Below are 23,459 nucleotides of genomic sequence, written 5' to 3'. Positions count from 1 at the left end.
CTCAAGCATTTTTACTACTAATATTGACATGATGTCAGAGTATTTTTTAGGTCTTATCTTTCTGCCCAATCAGGTGGTAAGCCTTGGTGAAATTTCTTGGCTCAAACAATTCATTTTCATGAGGGGGAAAAAAAAAAAACAGAACAGAAAGGAAACAGAATACACAAAATTCTTTTAAGTTTCATAAACTACAAGTTAGACGAAAATCTCAACAAATGATAAAAAGTTTGACTCAGAAGAAAAAATTGGGCTTAATGTGAGACGTGGGACGTGGTTAAATAAGAACTGGTTTTGATACAATTATGTTTAGTTGAATCCAATAGTGTTTCATTCAAAGAAATTAATTTTTTTAAAGTAAAATTTTAGTCTTTGTTTTTTTCAATTTTCAGGTTCCTGCATCTATTCTGGCTCTTTAAAACAAACTTGTGATAGAGAAAGCAACATTTATAATTAAACATAAAAACAAACAGTTCAGTCAAGTCAATCTTCAATAGTCTGAATGAGATCCTATAAACAATTTTCACTTGATTTCTACACATCTATAAGGTTCTATCAGGGCAATCTGGCTTAGGTGTTAGGAAACATCTTATCTAAAAGATGACAGGCACTTGAGAGATGTCAATAAACACTGGGCACTAAGTATCTGGAGAGAGAATGTAAATTTTTGACTTTCTGCTGGCTTTTCTTTTCGGCCCTTACCTCTACCCCATAACAGCATCCAGGGCTAGGGATCAGATCCAGGCTGGAGCTGTACTTACACCACAGCTGCAGCAATGGCACCAGGCTGGGGATCAAACAGGCACCTCCAGAGGGACAAGCCGGGTCACTAACCCACTGTGCCACAGCAGGAACTCCCTCTGCTGGCTTTTCAAATAAGATCAAAGAGTAAGGGTGACACGCTAGTATTTAACCTGATCATTATGCTCTACAGACTCATGAATCAGCACAAAGGCATAATTTTTCCCTTTCTGGCTTATGAATATATTTTGGTTATTTTAGTGAGTCATGATTTATTCCATGCAACTATATGAGAAACTTTTCATTCCATATCATAATAACATATGTAAGCAAGGGCTGAACTTAAGCTTCTCTCAACTTTTCTCAAATTCTGTGCTCTTAATACTCCTGCTATCTTAGAGCTCTCATAACTCTCTGGATCATAGTCTTACCCCAATATTCCATCAATCAAACCTAACTTCAAAATCAGTCACTTGAGAGTTCCCATTGTGGCTCTCCCATTGTGGTAGTAGTAATGAACCTGACTAGCATCCATGAGGATGGAGGTTTGATCCCTGGCCTCGCTCAGTGGGTTAAGGATCCCGTGTTCCTATGAGCTGTGGTGTAGGTTGCAGACATGGCTTGGATCTGGTGTTTCTGAGGCTGTGGTGTAGGCCAACAGCTGCAGCTCCAATTTGACCCTAGTCCAGGAACTTCCATATGCCATGGGTGTGGCTCTTAAAAAAAAAAAAAAAATCAGGAGTTCCCATCATGGCTCAGTGGTTAATGAATCCAACTAGGAACCATGAGGTTGCAGGTTCGATCCCTGCCCTTGCTCAGTGGGTTAAGGATCCGGTGTTGCCGTGAGCTGTGGTGTAGGTGGCAGATGTGGCTCGGATCCCGAGTTGCTGTGGCTCTGGCGTAGGCCGGTGGCTACAGCTCCGATTCAACCCCTAGCCTAGGAACCTCCATATACCACGGGAGCAGCCCAAGAAATGGCAAAGAGACAAAAAAAAAAAAAAAAAAAAAAAAAAAATCAGTCACTTTCAGGTGTTGGGGTGTATGTCATTTTTCCTTTGAATACTGCCAAAGTCTAGAGGCTCTACCTTAATACTCTAAAAGCCAGCAGTTGTGATTCTCTAAAAAAATGTATAATGCCCCAAAAATCTGAATAGATACTATTCCAAAGAGGAAACAAAGATGGCCAACAGGCACATGAAAAGATGCTGAACATCAGCAAAATGCAAATTAAAACCATGAAGAGGTATACCGCCTCACACCTGTCGGAGTTGCTATCCTCAAAAAGAACACAGGAGCTCCTGCTATGGCACAATGGGATCAGCAGCATCTTAGGAGCACTGGGGGTGGGGGGGTTCGATCCCTGGCCTGGAACAGTGGGTTGAGGATCTAGCACCGCCACAAATGTGGCTTCGTTTGCATTTGCGGCTGGAATCTGATTCCTGGCCTGGGAGCTCCACGTGCCCTGAGGCAGCCGAAATGAAAAACAAACAAACAAACCACAAATAACAAATGCTGACAGGATCTGGAGAAAAGGAAACTTTTGTACACTGTTGTGTGGGAATGTAAACTGATGTAGCCACTGTGGAAAACAGTATGGAGGTTTCTCAAAAAACTAAAGAGAGAACTACCATATGACCTGGCAATTCCACTCCTGGGTATATATCTGAAAAAAGCAAAACCAACAAACAGAAAAACTAATTCAAAAAGACACACGCACCCCAGGTCCCCAGCAGCATTATTTACAACTGCCAAGATATGATTAGGCAACCTAAGTGTCCATCAACAGATGAATGCTTAGGAGTTCCCGCTGTGGAGCAGTTAAGGATCTGGTGTTATCTCTGCAGCAGTATAGGTTTGATTCCTGACCTGCCGCAGTGGGTTAGGATCTGGTGGTGTTGCAGCTATGGCTCAGATTCAATCCCTGGTCTAGGAACTCCCATATGCTGTGGTCGTGATCAAAAAAAAAAGATCTGGTGTGTGTGCACATTTGCGGACATGCACATACACACACACTGGAAAACTACTCAGCCACAAAAAAGAATGAAATTTTGCTATTTGCAACAATATGAATTTGGATTTGTGGGGTATTAAGCTAAGTGAAGTAAGAGAAAGAGAGATAATGTATACTATCACTTATATGTGGAATCTAAAAAATACAATGACTTAATATAACAAAAAATCCACAGTCATAGAGAACAAACTAAGGGGGAGGGGGAGGGTCAATCTAGGGGGAGGGGAGTAAGAGATCTAAATTATCACGTATAAGCTACAAGGATATACTGCATGACACAGGTAACACAATCAATATTTTATAAATATTATAACCTCTCAAAATTATGAATCGCTATATTGTATACCTATAACTTAGGTAATATTGCACATCAACTACACCTCAATTTTTTCTTAAAAAGTTTAATGCCATGAAAGAAGATCTGTGGTGGGGTCAACATTAGCATTACCAAGACAAGGGGCCTATTCTCTGTTGGTGGTCATCATGCACTCATTCAGGCTGCAGCAAACTCACAACAGGAATACTTCCTTCTAATAAATACTTCGACTTACTCTGGAGGAGGATGTGTATTACCTGTAGGACCTATGAGTGGAAGGACTGTTTGAAGAATAACCGAATTCCATAGTGTAATGTGATCGCTCTGTGGCTGGGGATGGTGGAGGGTTCAAAATCTGAAAGGAAAAAATAATCAAATTACTGAAATAAGAAAAGTCTATCCCAGACAGAGACTATTAGACTTTCTTTCAGCTTCTTTTCATTCATCTGTTCTTATTCCTTTCCATTACACTAGTAGCACAATCCTTCTTTTTCACAGAATTAACCTAAAACAGCACTTCAAGACTGTGGCTCTCCACTACCCAAGACAGAATTTCGTTATGACTAAGGTGGTGAAAAGGAAATCTATAATCTACAAGTTGCTGGCTTAAGTGTAGCATAACTGGGTTCTAATATATTTATTTATTTTTATGGCCTCACCTGCAGCATATGGAAGTTCCCAGGCTAGGGGTCAAAATGGAGCTGCAGCTGCCAGCCTACATCACAGCCACAGAAATGCTGGATCCTTAACCCACTGTGTGAGGCCAGGGATCGAATCTGCATCCTCATGGATATTAGCTGGATTCTTAATCCACTGAGCCACAGTGGGAACTGGGTTCTGATTTTTTTTTTTTTAAATTAAAAACGTTTAGAGAAAAATTACTGACTTAAAAGAAATACCAGGTGTGCTCCTTCTTATAGGAGGTCATTGATTGAAGATCCTTAGCCTCTCAGTAGTTCTATTTTTACCTGGAATATGAAATTAATGTCCAATACTTTCAAATATGCTGGTTGCTACATGGTAAACTTAAAGAAAGATTTCTAAGTGTACATGTGGTGGCAGTAAATCCTTTGAGCCTTATATGCCTAAATTCCATACCATAAAACTTTTTATATTACCATCACTGAGTACCCACATGTAAATGAGTTTAAAAAATCTAAGCTCTCATTTATCTTAGTATTCAAAGGGAACAAAGGAAAACACTGCTTACTGCAGGGAAGTAAGTGCCTTTGGTGCTTGAGGAACTGCTTGATGATGCTCCTGTGACATGAGCTCGGTCATAAGGGGGTCCACTGCTTCCCCCCATGATGCTAAGGGAGCTGATCATCGATTTACCTCGAGACATTCCTAAAATGAAGCAGGATAAATACTAAAGGTAAGATCTAAAAAAAAAATGCATGGAATAACTGTATTCAATATCAGAATTACAAACACCAATAGTCAAATAGTTTGATTTAAAAAAAAATTTATTCCCTCTTTTCCCAATAAAACTGAAAACACTTAATGGAGAAGGGAAGTGAATGTTCTCTAGATATAAACATTTCCATTGGGAGCTGGCAGAGAACAAGACCAAGAATAGCTCCCACCCTTTCTCCTCCCCAGAACAGCAGCAGAGCTCTTCAAAATCAGAGGTTTTCAACCTTTCAGAGGATGTAAGAAAGAACGCAGTGGAGAGTGGAGGCTGGAAAGCAGGGTAGACTAAATAAAAGATCTGCTCAAAAGAAAACTAAACTCATTTTTAAGGGCATAAATTTAATGTATGGGAAGATTATTTCTTTATCTACTGGATGCAATTCTTGTTGGAACCACAACCATAACGCTAAAGAAGATATTTTCTTTCCAAGTGACTTCCCAAATTCCACTAACTTATAGTAGATACGGTAACAAGAAATCATTAACAGTTTAAAAATCATATGTTTCCTTCAAGTTAACACAGGAGTAAGTTCCAGAGTAAGTTCTTATTTTCACAGGGTTTTTTGCCTGGTTTCTCCTTCTTCATATCCATTACAAGAAAGGCTTCTTTTCTCTAAGGGCACCAAAACTCATCAAAAAGAAAGCTGTACTCCCTAGAGCAATATGGTCTATCCAAGCACACAAATTCTGGCTGCTTAGTTCTGCTCAGACAAACCCTACTCCCATGTCATCACCTAAATTAGGAGAGAACATAGGACAATATACCCCCCCCGCCCCGCCCCGCTATCACTCAGGTATTTCTAAGTCTTTGTTGAAAAGGAATCTTCATCTATCTTTCAGCCTCCTTTAACTCCTGGGCTCAGTAGTACTGAGGTCTCCTGGTAGTGAACCTAAAGAACTGTGGTTTATGACTCCTCACCAAATAACCGTTGATTCACCTTCAGTAGAGTGCATCCAGAAATGCAGTACATGCAATAAATGTAGTATATATAAATGTTTGTATGTTCATGTATTTGCTTTATATCCTTTGGCAATTTCCACCAAACCATACCAAAGGTCTTTTGTGTAAAGAGAAGGTGTTAAAAGCAAAGGAGAACACCTGTTCTTATAATGGTTTAAGCTCAAAAGAATCTAGCTTGAAATACACTCTAGGCAGCATCCTGTCTCCATAACTGGCAATTGCTCAGGCCCAAGACTTGATTCTCAACCGATCAGTCTCAGCTCACCTGGAAGAGATCCTGACAAAGAGCCTGGGTGTGGCACATAACCAAGGGGCACAGAAGCTGGTCCATGAACTACATAATCATTAGTCATGGTTTCCCCATCTCCCTTCATACGTGGACACAACATCCTCTGGCAGATGAAGTATATAGTTCCAGACACAAAAATGGTGACAATTACGCCAATAACTGAACCAACTGTATTGGTGGCCTGTGGTGCTGGCTCCTCTGTTGGATCTAAAATGGAAGTGCAGTACAGTTACATGATAGAAAAACAACTGGAGGTTCAAAATTGTAACTGAAAAGAGGGCCTGCAAGCAGAGCGTAAGGCTAATGAAGACAACTCGTAAACATTTTTCTTTTTTCTGAATGCATATATATGGGGCATAAATGCTAAACGCTAAACACCATCATCAGGAATCAAAATGAATTATCCCTAAGTGAAGACAGACATAAAACAACACATTGGCAAGTATAATTCTAAACTGATCACAGTGTTAAGTGAATTACAGATCTAAACACCATTATATAAAATCTATCCTACTTCATTCTGTATAACATAAAAATCAGTAAGGTTATTTTGGAATTGCATTAAAGATCCTAGGGCCAGAAGGGATGGACCTAGAAAAGTCATCCACTGTTTTGCCTGGAATGGTAAAGAAGCCAAAAGCATCTCTGAGCTTGATTTTAGGTTTGAAAAGTGACATTTAGGCCTGGTGAAGAGAACTCAGAAGCTATGAACGAGCATTAGCTCTCAGGCCCAATATGCTACTGCCTTCGGGGTAAGACTAGGAAACATAAGGTCTCTGATATTACAGTACTTGAGGACTCAGAGAAAAGCAAGAGCACGAGACGCCCATGGCATCTACCTTCATGGGATCCCCCGATCCCCCATCTGAGGCTTCGGGAGCAGAGGGCATCAATGTTAGAGGTAGAAGGAAATAGAAAAAGCCACATCAAATTTAGAGCAATACTCTCCTATTTAGAAGGAAAATTCTCCCATTCTGAATAGTCAGACTGTATCTCACAATCGCAGATCCTTTAAAAAAAAAAAAATCTTCTTTCTGCTTCATTTTATCTCAAAGTCTCCCATCCATAGAGCTAAACTCACCTCTTACTAAATGAAAGAAAACAACATCACTAAGTTGCCTAATTCGTGGGGACTGCTGGTCACATATCACCACCTATGGCCTCTGAGGCACAGACTCTCCCTTAGCCCTCATGAGCAACCAGCCCATCTTTCTCATTCCTTTCCATGTCTTTTCACTCCTTTCTAACCAACCTTCAAGGACTGAGGATCAATGACACTCACCAACTGCAATTCTCAGTCTCTTGGTCACATCTTAACTCACTGAAATCAGTCTTCTGTCCTCACCATAACACTGAAACTACTGGCAACGATCAGAGTTCTCCTGTTTGCCATAGGAGACTTCATGTAAACTCTTCATCTCACTGACATCTCCATACATTCATTCAGTATTGCTGGCTCCTATTTTCTTCTCAAAAAATGTCTGATCCTTCCAAGACACCACTCTCTTAGTTTTACCATCTCTGGTTAGCTGTTCTGCTTCCTCTTGTTGGATTCATTCTCTTCCATCTGCCTCTTAAGTGCAGCTGCTCCCCAGAATCCTGTCTAACACCTATTATTTTCTTCCTCTACTTACTTTCATCTACTACCTCAGCTTTAATAATCAGTAATAAGCCAAGAAGCCCAAAACTCTCTCTTGACCTACAGACCCACACAGCTAACAACTTTCTGAAGAGCTTCAATGGGAGACCCCAAAGGCAACTTTAATGCTACACGATCCAAACTGAACTCATCATCACCATCACTTGTCAATGTTTCCTAGGTTCCAGGGGTAAAGTAGATAACATAAATGACGGCACCTGTGGCAAACTAGACTTAAATTTAAAATAAAAATAAATTAATAAAAAACGTAGATCAGCTAAACATAACATCCATAGCCAAGACACAAAACAATACTTGGGTTTTTTGGTCTCTGCCACGCATTCTAGTTTAAGACACCAGTCACTCAGTGAGATAAACTGGGTCAATCTAAACTTACCTATTCTAAGTGGTTATCAAATCCTTTTTATTCTACTTCTGAAATGACTCTCAGATCTAACCTCTCCTTCCTTTCCACCATAACTGCTCGCCTTGATTTGGACTTTTATCGTCATCTGCTGGAACTACAACAGCCTTCTAAGCATTTTAATATCACAGGCTGTAAGTACTTGGTGAAAACAACTCAGCGGATTGAAACCAACATTTTGAAACAGAAAATTTCAGAATGCATTCTACACAATATGGGTAAATACTGATGTATGACACTTTTGTCTCTGGATAGGAGTCTGGGAATTCCTGTCGTGGCGCAGCAGAAATGAAGCTGACTAGGAACCATGAGGTTGCAGGTTCCATCCCTGGCCTTGCTCAGTGGGTTAAGGATCTGGTGTTGCCGTGAGCTGTGGCACAGACGCAGCTCGGATCTGGCATTGCTGTGGCTCTGGCATAGGCCGGCGGCTACAGCTCCAATTAGACCCCTAGCCTGGGAACCTCCATATGCCATGGGTGCAGCCCTAAAAAGACAAAAAAGATCAAAAAAAAAAAAAAAAAAAAAGATAGCAGTCTATATGCAGTCCAATTTACATGTAATTTATCAAAGATGCCTGCCTGACTCTGGTTTTGAACAGGACAGGATAGTCCTCTGCCTGGAATGTAATCTCTTCACTTATCTGCGTAAGTCATACACTGATCAACACCCACCCAATCTTATGCACCATTTTTCTAAGATACTTTCCTTGATGAACCCCATCTTTGTTCCTAAAGATGTGACCACTCTCCTCTTTATGTTACTCCAGTGGAGATCTCTATTATAACACATTTAATCTCACTTACCACATTCCTTAACAAGAGTACCTACTGTGAACTGTACTATACGTTTTATATACATCAAATCATTTAATTTTCTCATAATCACCAGTCTAAATGTTATCTTCACTTTTAAGATGAAGAAACTGAGGTCTAACAAGAGCAAATAATTTGCTGGTGAGAAGTGGAGTTAGAATTCGAATCCATCTCTGCCTGGGCTTTAAAATCCCTATTCTTATACTACCGCAAGCATAGAGGACTCTGAGAAACCTGGCACAGGTACCATGTGTCCTCAGCACAGAGCAGGTATTCAGCATGTGTTTGCTGAATACAAAACTAGATTCCAAAAGTCTTAGTGAATATCTCATTTGAATTTTGTAAAATACCAGCTTAAAGTCTTTGTTAAGATTAAGGAGTTTTAAAATGAATTCTAAATTCCACAAAATCACTTCCAACAAGGCAGTCTTGGCTTATGCTGAATTCCACTCAGAACCAAGTTTGTTAATTTGGAATATACTTTATGTTAAGACATTATAGTCAATAGTTATGAACCCTGAAGAAACTATAGGTTACTTATTTAGCCTAAGGTCTCTAGGCCTCGGGCTGTGTGGTGTCTCAAGTGTCCTCAGGCTGCATTTAAAGGAAGCTCTTAAAGTCACCCAGAAATTGGTAGAAAATTGTCAAGAAAAAATGGGAGATGTTAAACATGGACCAATGTTCAGCAATTCGTGTTTAGACTTGATTTCCATGTATCTAAACTGCCTGAGAATTTCCTAACTTTAGTTTTAGCAAAACAACATTTATTCTTTTCTGATGCTTTACTAAATGTTTCGGTGAAGATTTTTGTGCATAAGTAGACTACTGTCTTTAAGAAATTGTTAAACGTAAGATATCCCTAGTACATATAACTAGCTTAACATTAATAACTCACTTCTTAATATGGAAACATTGGATTTAAGTGAACCTCAAACATATATAAAAGTTAAAGTGGAGTTCCCGTCGAGGCGCAGTGGAAACAAATCCAACCAGGAACCGTGAGGCTGCGGTTTCGATCCCTGGCCTCACTCAGTGGGTTAAGGATCCGGCATTGCCACAAGCTGTGGTGTAGGTCCCAGATGCAGCTCAGATCTGGTGTTGCTGTGGCTCTGGTGTAGGATGGCAGCAACAGCTCCGATTAGATCCCTAGCTTGGGAACCTCTAGATGCAGGAGGTACAGTGCTAAAAAGGCAAAAGCAAAAAAAAAAAAAAGAGAAAAAAAGAAGTACTTTAAAAATTCTCCTTTAAGTGTAAACAAAGTTTTAGTCATACTTACAACAATCCAGTTCATCCGATTTGTCACTGCAATCCAAATTATGATCACATTTCTTGTGTTTTCCAATGCACTGACCATTGGCACAGCGGAACTGATCAATTAAACAAAGCACTGAGGGGGGAGAAAAAAGATACAAATAGTTTTCTTACTTTTGCTGTCAATGTAGAGACAAACTGGCGGAACTCGAAAGGTTCTTTTTGGGTGCAAGTAAAAAAAAAGTTCAGACTTTTAGAGCAATCTTAAAAATTATTCTCTGGGGATTTCATTTGGTAGAGAGAAAAGAGAATAAAAAGGAATCCAGCTGGAAATTTCCAGTTTTTTGTTTTGTTTTTTCCTAGGGCATATGGAAGTTCCCAGGTTAGGGGTCAAACTGGAGCTGCAGCTGCAGGCCTACACTATAGCCATGGTAAAACCGGATCCGAGCAACATCTGCGACATACACCATAGTCTGCAGCAACACCAGGTCCTTAACCCACTGAGCAAGGCCAGGGATCGAACCTCCATCCTGAGGGAGACAATGTGGGGTCCTTAACTCACTAAGCCATAATGGGAACGCCCTCCTTTGTTCTCTGTCATCTTTCAATAATAATTCTGTGAAGAATTAAAGAATTCTACATGCATTTCGGAACACTAAAAAATTCCAAAGAATTTGTTTATGTTGTTGTTTTTCACCATATTTAAGGTTAGTAGAGGAAAGAATATGAAATTATTTTACATTATAAAAAATAAATCCACTAATTTGGAGTTCACTGGAAACAAGGAATACTTTTACATACTGAAGGTCTAATCTTTCAACCTCATTTCTCAATCTGCAAGGTTTATTAATGTGTATAAACATTAGTAATAGGCATATTAAGTGAATTAAAACAATTCAGAATATGCTACTATGTTTAGAAACAATACAGCCAAGTGTACTTGAAAAATCCCAAATCTTCCATTAACTGGACCAAAGCAATACTCTGAATTTCAAACAGCTTAATGGAAAGTGGACTCCACAGCCAGGGCTAGGAATTCTAGATACCTTCACAGTTCTTCTCATCTGATTTATCCTGGCAGTTTGCGTCTCCGTTGCATCGGAGGGCACCATCAATACACTGCCCACTGGCACACTGGAACTGGGACTCGGAGCACACAGGACAATTGAGCTCATCACTGTGGTCTTCACATTCAGTAAACCCATCGCACCGCCAAGCCACAGGGATACAGTCGATTTCCCCCGTGAAACACGTAAACTGCTGAGGAGAACACGTTGGGGGTTCTTCAAATGAACAAAGGGGAGGGAGTGACAAAAACAGTGATAGTCACACAGAGGTACAAACATTTACACCTGAGTGAAGCTCATTTAATAATTAACATTAACAAACCTTATAATACATAAAATTTATAAACTATCTCACCTAATCAGAGATTAAAACATACATTTTAAACTACTTCATTTAGATTCACTAACTTTCAAAATTATAAGACAGAAGTTTCCTCATATATTATAGTTCAACTAGTATAATTATATTTATAATAAATTATCATTTCACACACAACCTAGGAATACTCAATTTATAATCATCTATCTCCAAGTATTTTTAGCTTAGCTTAGGATTCATAACTTGGCAGACTCAAGGCAACAGTACCACATTGTACTAACAGTTCTACACAGCCACACACAACACACACACGGGGGAAAAAAATCACTTTCATTGAAGAATGTACTTGATGAATTAGTAAAAATATTCATTATAATTAATGTTATTAATATTAATCAACAATATCAATAATATATATTAATTATATTAAAATCATTCTTTGAGTACATGTTTCTTCAATATTGTTTGATAAAATGGGAAGCAAGCATAAAGCATGTGCTGTGTAAACACGATGGTTTCTCAAGGGAAAGCATTCTGAGTTGTAAACACAATCCAAAATGGGACACCCTTTTCATGTGAAAGAATAACTGAGAGATAAACTATAGATATTTGCTCTTGGGTATTTGGCAGAAAGTTATTTTTAAAACTGAACCAGTGAGTCTATTATTTCAAGGACAACAATGGCAAATTATAACATTGTACTTTTGTGGCAAATTATAACACTGGAACTTTCAATCAGAAATAATTTCAGACGACTTGTATCCAACACTTGTAAATGTGACAGATTCCTAGTACTTAAGTATTTTTACAATGAGACTGGTGATAATGTTAATGTGATTTGATACTGTATAACAAAAATGCATCAAAATCTGAAGATACGGGAATTTCTGAATGGAATTCTAGTATTTCCAAATGACCAAGGTTTATGGTTACAAAATAGTGGACAGCTAATATATCCATTCAGTACAAAATAGTTTAATGGATTTCAAAATAAGAGACTATGAAAAATGAACTGATACAGTTCCAAATACCACACTGCAACTACACCTATAGAAAACTACCACTTGCAAGATTTAGTGTAGAGTTCAAGATGAATATACAAAATTATTTGAAAAGACTATTATTATAGGCCTCCATACATATCTGTATGGGGCCAAATTTCTCCATGTATTTCAACAAAACTACGTACTACAATAGACTGAATGCAGAAGCAGACATGAGGATCCAGCCCAACGTTAACAAGATTTACAAAAATTAAAAACAATGCCACACTTCCCACTAAAATTATTCTGCTTTAGAAAATACAGTTAATTTTTGAGTTCCCGTCGTGGCGCGGTGGTTAATGAATCCGACTAGGAACCATGAGGTTGCGGGTTCAGTCCCTACCCTTGCTCAGTGGGTTAAGGATCCGGCATTGCCGTGAGCTGTGGTGTAGGTTGCAGACACGGCTCGGATCCCGCGTTGCTGTGGCTCTGGCGTAGGCCGGTGGCTACTGCGCCAATTCAACCCCTAGCCTGGGAACCTCCATATGCCGCGGGAGCGGCCCAAGAAATGGCAATAAGACAAAAAAAAAAAAAAAAGAAAATACAGTTAATTTTAATAGTTCTAATTTAAGAACATGTAAGGGTATATTTCTGTTATTTTTAACAAATATTTTTAAAAGTTCTTGGTTTCAAATTCTACTACAGTAAATATAGATAAGTGTAACCTATGCAAACACAAGCTCTTTTGAGTTCTCGATAATTTTTTAAAATGCAAAAATATGCTGAGACACGTTTGAGAATGGTTACTTACGGAGTTCCCATCATGGCTCAGCGAATGCGAATCTGACTAGCATCCATGAGGATGCAGGTTCAATCCCTGGCCTTGCTCAGTGGGTTAAGGATCCAGCATTGCTGTGAGCTATGGTGTAGATCGAAGACATGGCTCACATCTGATGTTGCTGTGGCTGTGGTGTAGGCCAGCGGCTGTAGCTCCTATATGACCCCTAGCCTGGGAATCTCCACATGCCAGGGGTGTGGCCCTAAAAGACAAAACAAAGCAAAAAAGAGAATTGCTATTCAGTCCCATTTCTTGGGGATTTCCTAAATTTGTTTTGCAAATGAGAAAAACTGAGGCCAAGAGAGACCAAGATCACAGAGCTTTCTATGAACAAGGGATGATTTTAACCAGGACTAGAAGGGCAGTCTCCATATTTTTAGCCCATTGCCTTTACTACTATACCACAGGCCCACTAAGTCCTTTTAAAAACTTATCTGTTAGTAAGTTGTCTAGAAAACTTAACAACTTAATTATAAAACAATGGATTAGAAAATCTTTTATCCTTAAAACAGAGAATATTGAACATTTTACATGGGGAATTTGAGGGATTCTTTAGAGGGAATTTGAGCCTATTATGTATATGGCACTATAACAGATCATATAGAGAATAAAAATAAGATAAAATATAGTCCAGGTCCTTAAAGAGCTTTTTTAATGTAGTTGGGGCTAGGATCAAACTGAAAATATAAAACAAATGTGATTACATATCTCTGAGCTTCACAGTGATAATAACTGCTAAAGGTCAGACAAAGGGGAGAACAGCTAGCGAAGATTTCAAAGATCATGAGGAGACTCATCGGCTGCACCTTGACAACAAGTAAGATTAAGGATGTGCAGGCAAGAAGAAAAATATATCTCTGAAATACCCCAAGTAAATCCACAGAAGCAAAACAAACAGAACATGCCACAGTAAGGTCAAACTCCAAATAGCCACACAAAAATAGAGTGAGCAGATCGGGCAGAAATAAAAAATGAGATGGGTAGGTAAGAAAGGCTCAAAAGAAAACACATCTAGAAGGCCAAGCAGAGGAGAGGAATTCAGATTTTGTATTTCATTTATCTCCACTGTAAAATCAGTGTCAAAATCACAAGGAAAATCTTGTACATAAATATTCACTGCAATTTTACTTTTAATAACAAAAACTGAAAACAACTAAAATGCACCTCAACACAAGAATAATGTGTAAATTGTGGCTTATTTACACAATGAAACATAATATGAAGCAGTAAAAAGAAAAAAGCTACTGCTGCATCCACTATATGGATGAATCTGAAAAACATCATATTAAGCTAGGGAATCTAGACATAAAAAGAGTACATACATCATGATTCAAGAACAGACAAAGCTAAACTATGAGGATGAAAATCAGAAGAGTGGCTAGTTCTGGAAGAGAGTCTGCTAGGACATAGGAAACTTTTCTTAATGACAACACTGTGTTTTGATTTGGGTATTGGTAACACAGTTGTATACATACATCTGTGAAAACTCACAGACTATGCACTTAATATATATATATTAAAAACAATCAGTAAATATGAAGAACAAAACCACTGGTCTTTTAAAAGACATTTTCTAATTCACAGGTGATATCTTTGATTCAGTTTTATCTACATTATCACTACATAAAGGCAAATTTTTCCAGGATTTGCCTTATTGGAGTAATAATCTAGCACCCTGACATGGAAACACTGAAACATTTTTTTTCCCCCCAATCACGGCAAAATACATGTGAAAGAGTTTAGTTTGTTTTTTTTTTTTTTGGTTGCACCCGCAGCATGTGGAAGTTCCTAGGCCGGGGGTCGAACCTGAGCCACAGCAGTGACAACACCAGATCCTTAACCACTGGGTCACGAGGGAACTCCTAACCATTTTTAAAGGTACAGTCACAGAATGCGAGACTAAGTTCTGGAACATGCAAGTTGGCATTCCGACTTGATAACATATTTACCTCCACATAATAGCTCATCCTGAAGCAGAACCAAGTGCATTGGGCAAGAGCACCTTGTAGTACCATCTCCCTTTACAAGACAAATATGTGAACAGCCACCATTATCCTGAGCACAAGGGTGCTGTCCTGCAAGAGAAGGGAAGGGAAGGGAAGGGAAGGGAAGGGAGGGGGAGGGAGGGAAGAAGAAGGAAGGGAGGGAGGGAAGGAAAGGAAAGGAAAGGGGAAGAAAGTAGAACAGCTCAGTCAAAATCAATTATTTATGAGTTACCAAGAAAACCAAACATAAAAGTCACCTTGGACTTTATTTCCACACAATACAATTCCTCACCCCAGCCCTACACAATCTACAAGAAAATGAGGATAATAATTTAAAAACGCAAAATACTTACACCTAACAACTGTCTTTACATACCTATATAAAAATATTTTAAAGTTTTTAAAGTAAGGTAATGGTACAGCTCAGGTTAATTTTTGTGAATAAGAAAAGCTGATTATTCAAACTAAAAACTGCTATGGACAATGCTGAAACCTGGATATTGTTCTACCGAATCTGTTAAAAAAAAAAAAACTTCTAAAGATTTTTGACTCAGAAATTCTACAGAGAGAGATAATATGACTGTACCCCAAAAGTATCTTCTAATGAAAAATCCACTTAAAATAAGAGTTGTTAGAAGAAAAAAATTTAAGTTCACATGAACTCAACCACTCAATCAAAATTATTTGTTCAGTCAATTGCAAAAGAACTTGCAATGTTGTAAATGTTTAATTTCCTTATACTTGGGTTAAATTAAATAAATACACTGTCAGGATCATTTCAAAGTCTGTCTGTTAAGTTATATTTAATGAAATCCTTGCTTTGACTTTTCTACTTAGCTTGTGTCAAAAGCAACTTGAGTGCTGTCGTCGCGGAATGCCAACATCCAACATAGCCACTCATTTACTACCTGAGTCTTTTCTCAGTAACACATCAGTCCCGCCTCAGTGTATGTTGATGAGATTGAGGGAGTCAGCTATCTACAAATGAGCAGGTGTGTGGTATTACACAGATGTCCTCAAATAGACATCAGTCCCTAGATTAGAACGTATAACCTACAGAGCAGTGTTTCTCGACCTTTTAATTCTAAGACATTTTTGATAAACAATACTCCCATTTTTGTTATTAAAAATTGGAAAATTAAACCACGTTTAAATGTTAAATTATTAAAAAAGATATTCCCCGAAATTCTGAAAACCTCCATTAAGATTTTCTCCAATAAAATATTCCTATCACAGCTGATTAAATAACTTAGCCATTTTATCATCTCTACCTTATTTCTATTAAATGTTTAGCATGAACTACATGTCTAACAAAGAATGACAGCAATTCTAAGTTTCTAAATCCAAATACCTCTAATTTAATTTCTAAGTTCAGAACAGTAACAACACAATGAAGACTTGAACAAGCTATGATACTCCCATTTCTCTATCTTCCTTTCTTTTTTTTTTTAACTGCCACACCTACAGCAAATGGAAGTGCCAGGGGTTCAATTGGAGCTGTAGCTGCAGGCCTACTCCACCGCCACGGCAACACCAGATCCAAGCTGCATCTGTGACTTAGACCACAGCTTGTGGCAACAGTGGATCCTTAATCTGCTGAGAGAGACCAGGGATCGAACCAGTATCCTCACTGAGACAACATAGAGTCCTTAACCTACTGAGCCACAAGAGGAACTCTGTCTGTCCTCCTTCCATATTTGTTTTTTTGTTGTTGTTGCTTTGTTTTTGTCTTTTTGCCTTTTCCAGGGCTGCTCCTGCGGCATATGGAGGTTCCCAGGCTAGGGGGTCTAATGGGAGCTGTAGCCGCTGGCCTACGCCAGAGCCACAGCAATGCAGGATTTGAGTCGCGTCTGCGACACACACCACAGCTCACAGCAACGCTGGATCCTTAACCCACTGAGCAAGGCCAGGGATCGAACCCGCAACCCCGTGGCTCCTAGTTGGATTCGTCAACCAGTGAGCCACAACGGGAACTCCTTATATTTGTTCTGAAAGCACTGTGCCATGAAGTTATGGAGTTTCAATAGTTTTCTCATTAGTCCTCCACTTAACATTTTCATTCCTGATATAATCATGTAAGACCTACAGTACTGATTGCTATGAAGGTACATCTGATGACAAATACATATTAACAGGAGTTAATAGTATTATATTAACAGATAGTAACTAGGCCAAGATGACTAGTAGAAGCATACACACTAATTTTTAGTTTGTTTTGCTTCTGCTTAAGAATAAGTTTATTTCCATGATAATTATATTCATCATTATATAAGCGTAATTTTTGCTTTTGTTGAAACCACGGGGGCATACACGCAACAAAAGAAATATATGCTTTACACCAATATTCTTAAAGGAGATGAAGAAGAGAAGACATGACAAGCAGAGTCCTTCTTGCACCTGGGGAAATTTTTGAAAATAAGCAAGAACATTCTTTTTCCCCACTGCTGTTTTACAGGGAAAAGATGTTTAATATCAAAGAGCTCCCAGGTAAACATAAGGCTTTAAAAACATGAAGAGTTTTTAAAAGTGGCAAAACTAAAAGTTCATGAAAGTCTTAAATGAGGGAAGAAGACACAAAACAACATCTTAATTTTATCTTTTTTCTTGCAACAAACATGGGAACTTGCAATTCAGTAACCATCAGCGCTTACTGTATTCCTGAAGATTCAGTTCCTTTACTGCATGAATGTCACTAAGCTGGGCAATTCGAGCCTGGACTTTGGTTCTACCCTCTCGACCTGTCATGTCAATTTTTTCAATCATCTGCTGCTGTTTATCAATCCAATATAGCCAATTTTCAAACACAGTCAGTCCCACAGGCTGCAAGATATTGGAGTCTTCTAATACTATCCGATTGGCACCTTGGAAAGGAGAACATTCAACAGAAATGTTTTATTATGGGTCAGGTCATACATCAACAGCTATTTATTAGAAACCAGTTAGATTCTAAAAGTACAGAGTAAGAAAATATGATAAGTTCTCTACCAGAAAACTTAAAACTCATTCTAAGAAAAGATACATACACACTAGAAAATGAGTAACAGACTAGACATTCATGTGCAATGAAGAGCAAGTAAGTGTCCAATACACAGTAAATCTTCAGTTCACAGAAATGTAGAAAAGAACTTAATTTTCAAAAAAATTTTAAAGCACAATTCATTTTTCAAAGTAAATTTTAATGAAAACTCTCTAACATACAAGACATATTAAAAACAGTACTTCTCTGGATGAAATGGGGCAGGGTTTCTGAGAACTCTGGGTTTTTGGCCTCCCCCACTTGCTTAGTACACACAAAGTATCTGTGATCAACAACACCCTCACACACAGAACACAGAAAAAAATTACTCAAAGGTTACCTGGTTCAAGCTTCATTTCCAAATAAAGAGTTCTTTTTATAACACCCCAGACTCTGAAGAGGCAACCTATTCTACTGCTGAACTGAAAGTTCTTTCTCACGGTGTGCTGACTCTGTGTGTTTGGCCCCCCCACCCCCACTGCTTCTCCCTCTTTCAAAAAGAACAAATACATTCATTCCTTCTCTATTCCTCTGAATAGTCCTTCAAATGTCTATAAAACTTTTTCATGGTTCTTGATGAGTTCAATCAAAGAAAGACATTAGCTTAACACTTTGGAAATATCAGGAAAACTTCCAGGAAAGGGGTGAGCATAAAGCTAAATTTTAATAAATGGAGAAAAGGGGAGAGACACTGCAGATGAGAAGCCATTGCCTGAGTCAACATCAGATCCATGGAGGGGGGGTTAAATTCAAGTCTACTCAAATGATGGTCAAAAATGAAGACATGAACCCATAAGGGCAAAGAGGACAAAAGAGCAGAAAAACGGTATGCAATTTACAAGTTGGAAAAGATAGGCAACAGATTAAGAAATTTAACCTCCTTTGAACCTCTTTTCAAGAAGCTAATAGAGAATGTGTTCTACCATGAAAAAGGAATTAACCAAAGAAATGGAATCTGGGAAAGAGCAGGTTCAGCACCCAGGAGACTGGCAAGTACATTCCCAGGATAACAGTAAAAGGAAATTGGCCTAGAAAGCAAGCAAATCCAGCCTGGAGCAAGATGATAAAGAAATTCAGGAAGTACGTCTTCAATTAAAAAGGGGGGGGGAGGAGTTCCCCCTGTGGAGCAGGGGAAACAAATCTGACTAGTATCCATGAGGATGTGGGTTCGATCCCTGGCCTCACTCAGTGGGCTGGGGATCCGGCGTCGCTGTGGTTGTGGTTTGGGCCAGCAGCTGCAGCTCTTATTCAACCTCTAGCCTGGGAACTTCTATATGCTGCAGGTGTGGCCCTAAAAAGCATAAGAAAAAAAACAGATTGCTTGATGCATCTGCATTTATTGAAATGATATTTACATGAGACGATTAATTTTAGGGAGAAAAAAGCTATAGAAGGAAATGGAGCTGATGGTAATATTATCATAACCAGCCACACATAGCAAATAATTACGAATTTAAAGCAGTTTTAAACCATCAGAGATGCTTCTGAGAGAAGGAACTAAGAGTAGGAAGGAGTAGAGCAGTATACTTGTTTTTGTTATAAGCCAAGTAGAACTATTTGATTTCTGTATTTACATGTGTTACTTTGATAAACACTAAAATTGAATTTAAAACAGTAGGAATGATTTAAAAAGATTAGTTGGTGGTCATGGAAGGATGACCTCAACTGGACAACTGGAAAAAAATGAAGAGGTTAACAGTGTTGCTGCTGAACCCCAGATCTGCTGACCTACTCTGATGGGAGATATGAATTCACTGCTGATGATGGAAAGTCATGCTTTGAATAAAAAGACGTGCTTATTTATGCAACAAACTAAACATATACTAAATGCAGTCCAGTATAAAAGGCTCTGTGGGAGGCTAAAAATACTAAGCAGAATGTGAGATACACATCTGATAAATGTGTATGATTACCTGTGAACATATAAGAAAGGGGAAAACAAAAACCTATCAATGTTACACTAACCTGTTTCAGAAAAGGTAAAAAAAGGAATCATTTCTTTTTATGAGGCCAACGTAACCTTGATGGCAAAACTCTAACAAATACATGTTATAAGAAAGGAAAATTAGGGGTAATCTTTAATCTTTCTCACGAACACAGATATAAACACGTTAAGTAAAACATTAGCAAACCAAATCCAGCATTACATAAAAAGGACAATGTATCATGCCAAGTTTGATTCGTTTGAGTCATTTGATTCATTCTAGAACACTAGGAACAGAGAGAACATCTTTAGGAGTTCCCATCATGGCTCAGCAGAAACAAATCTGACTGGCATCCTCAATGAGCACATAGGTTCGATCCTTGGCCTCGCTCAGTGGGTTACGAATCCAGCATTGCCATGAGCTGTGGTACAGGGTGCAGATGTGGCATGGATCGGCGTTGCCATGGCTGTGGTGTAGGCCAGCGGCTACAGCTCGGATTTGCCCCATAGCCTGGGAACCCCCATAGGCCACGGGTGCAGCCCTAAAAAGACAAAAAAAAAAAAAAAAGAGAGAGAATTTCTTTAATCTGATTTTTTAAAGCTATCTACAGACAAACCTTGGCATACAGAAAACCTAATCATGAAGTATTGAACGCTTTCCTTCAAATCATGAAAAAACACAAATAAAATGAAATAAAAATGAAATGAAAAAGGATTCTATCTTTCTATTCAATATTATACTGAAGATCCCAATCAGTGTAATAAGGCAACAAGGAAAGGGAACTGAAAAATAAAAAATAAAATCTTTGTAGACAAATGATTCTATAAAAGAAAAATCTAGTTTTTTTTTGTTTGTTTTTTTTTTGTCTTTTTGTCTTTTTGTCTTTTAGGGCCACACTCATGGCATATGGAGGTTTCCAGGCTAGAAATCCAATCGGAACTGGAGCCACTGGCCTACACCACAACCACGGCAACGCGGGATCCGAGTTGCATCTGCAACCTGCACCACAGCTCACAGCAAAGCTGGATCTTTAATGCACTGAGCAAGGCCAGGGATCCAACCTGCATCCTCATAGATGCTAGTCAGGTTCACTAACTGCTGAGCCACGATGGCAACTCGTATAACATAAATTTCTAGTTTAGAAAGAGCCCTGGGAACAAGTTCAATATACCAGAATGGGGGAAGAAGGGACACTGTATTTCTACATTCCAGCCACAAACAGAAGACAAAATTTTAAAACTGGAGAATACTCTTTACCACTAGCATTCACAAGCATCAAATACCAAATACATTATTATAACATGTAAAGATTAAAATGATACAAAGTAAGTACTCAACATATTAGTATGATAACTTTCCAGCCTTTTCTCAAGTATATTTGTTTGCATATTTCTCAACTAATATACAAACATATATTCATTTGTTTCTTTATTTCTTTTAAATGACCACACCCATGGCATATGGAGGTTCCTGGGCCAGGGACTGAATCCAAGCCACAAGTGTGGCTTATACCACAGCTACAGCAGCACCAGACCTTTAACTCACTGCACCAGGGCAGGGATCACACTCACACCTCAGCAGTGACCCGAGCTACTGCAGAGACAGTGCCGATCCTTAACCCACAGTGGGAACTCCACATACATATACATATTATATGTGTCTGTATATATATGTGTGTATATAGAGCATATACATTTTTGGAGGCAAAGTGTCAGTATATACTGTGAGTGTGTGTGTGTGTCTGCGTGTGTGTGTTTATACAGAGAGAGGACTTTATTTTTATTTTTTTATTTTTTTTAATTTTTTGTCTTTTTGCCATTTCTCGGGCCGCTCCTGCAGCATATGGAGGTTCCCAGGCTAGGGGTCGAATCGGAGCTGTAGCTGCCAGCCTACGCCAGAGCCACAGCAACGCGGGATCTGAGCCACGTCTGCAACCTACACCACAGCTCACAGCAACGCCAGATCGTTAACCCACTGAGCAAGGGCAGGGATCGAACCTGCAACCTCATGGTTCCTAGTCAGATTCGTTAACCACTGCGCCACGACGGGAACTCCACAGAGAGAGGACTTTAAATTTAAAAAAACCTTAATCCTAATAAACATTATTACTCATTTTAAAAAAAAACATCCTGGAATTCCCGCTGTGGCACAATGGGATGGGTGGCATCTCAGCAGCACCAGGATACAGGTTTGATTCTTAGCCCAGCACAGTGGGTTAAAGGATCCAGCGTTGCTGCAGCTGACGTATAATTTCGCAACTGTGGCCCAGATCTGATCCCTGGCCTGGGAACTCTGTATGCCATGGAGCAGCCAAAAAAGAAAAAAAAAAAAAAAAAAAAAATCATCCTTCCATCAGTATTCACAGATGTATACCTCATTTGTCTGAATGACCATAATATTCCATACACTTGAAATATCAGAATGTATTTCTTTGTGATAGACTATTAGAAATAATGCTCAGCAAATACACATGTACAACAGGTTCAGTATTTCTATAAGACAGCTATCTGGAAAGGGAAATTTGATGGCAAATTGCCCTCCAAAAAGTTCTATCAATTTCTTCTTTTAAAAAAGTGCATGACAGCATGTCATTTTCTACCGTTCTGGCCAATGCTGGGTATAATTAGCTTCATATTTTATGACTCCGATGGATATGAGTAGTGTATTATTTTAACTTCATTTTCCTGATTACTAGTGAGGCCACACAGAGTATTTGGACTTCAGAAATTGGGATTAGAGGAGAAACTATGATTGCAAACAGAGGACTCAGAGAGAGGAGAAAGTAAAATTACATCTGAAGACCAACAAATATTTAATTTGGTTAAAACTCACCAGGAACATTAAGATCATTTGCGCTGAGTTTGACAATGAGCTTGTGAAGGTGGATACCAACTTAAGAATTCAACCAGACACTTTTTCCTTTGGATTATGAGACCACCCTGTACCCTGAAGGGTGCGGGGGTTTGTTTTTTTTTTTTTAGGGCCACCTAGGGGTCAAATCGGAGCTATAGTTGCTGGCCTAGGCCACAGCCACAGCAACATGGGATCCAAACTGTCTGCAACCTATACTATAGCTCACGGCAATGCCCAATCCTTAACCCATTGAGTGAGGCCAGGGATTAAACCCGCATCCTCATGGATACTAGTCGAATTCGTTACCTGCTAAGCCACATCAGGAACTCCATGAAGGGTGTTTTCATTTTATTTCATTTTGTTGTTGTTCTTTTTAGGACCACACTCACGGCAGATGGAGGTTCCCAGGCTGGGGTCGAAGTGGAGCTGTAGCTGCTGGTCTACACCACAGCCACAGCAATGCAGGATCCATGCTGCATTTGGAACCTACACCGCAGCTCAAGGCAATGCCGGATCCTTAACCCACTGATCGAGGCCAGGGATAAAACCTGTGTCCTCATGGATGCTAGTGAGATTCATTTCTGCTGAGCCACGACGGGAACTCCACGAAGGATGTTTT

At 39.0% G+C, this 23,459-nt stretch overlaps 1 protein-coding gene across 1 annotated transcript in view; it reads right to left on the bottom strand.

The window, feature by feature from the left end:
• The window catches only part of LRP6 (LDL receptor related protein 6), a 170,011-nt gene that overhangs the window by 6,240 nt on the left and 140,312 nt on the right, over positions 1-23,459 (bottom strand). The window contains exons 16-22 of the mRNA XM_021092344.2: positions 17,698-17,907; positions 15,011-15,136; positions 10,901-11,137; positions 9,880-9,990; positions 5,705-5,935; positions 4,276-4,412; positions 3,323-3,420 (exon numbers count right to left, since the gene is read on the bottom strand). Coding sequence (XP_020948003.2) covers positions 3,323-3,420; positions 4,276-4,412; positions 5,705-5,935; positions 9,880-9,990; positions 10,901-11,137; positions 15,011-15,136; positions 17,698-17,907 — 1,150 coding nt within the window. The remainder of the gene's footprint in view (positions 1-3,322; positions 3,421-4,275; positions 4,413-5,704; positions 5,936-9,879; positions 9,991-10,900; positions 11,138-15,010; positions 15,137-17,697; positions 17,908-23,459) is intronic.

Source organism: Sus scrofa, chromosome 5 (genome assembly GCF_054392235.1).
Source record: "Sus scrofa isolate SSC_HxYL_T2T_F1_AM1 chromosome 5, Sscrofa_HxYL_maternal_Yorkshire_Landrace_v2.0, whole genome shotgun sequence".
Taxonomy (NCBI): Eukaryota; Metazoa; Chordata; class Mammalia; order Artiodactyla; family Suidae; genus Sus; species Sus scrofa.
This window is presented reverse-complemented; position numbering and strand designations above follow the sequence as displayed.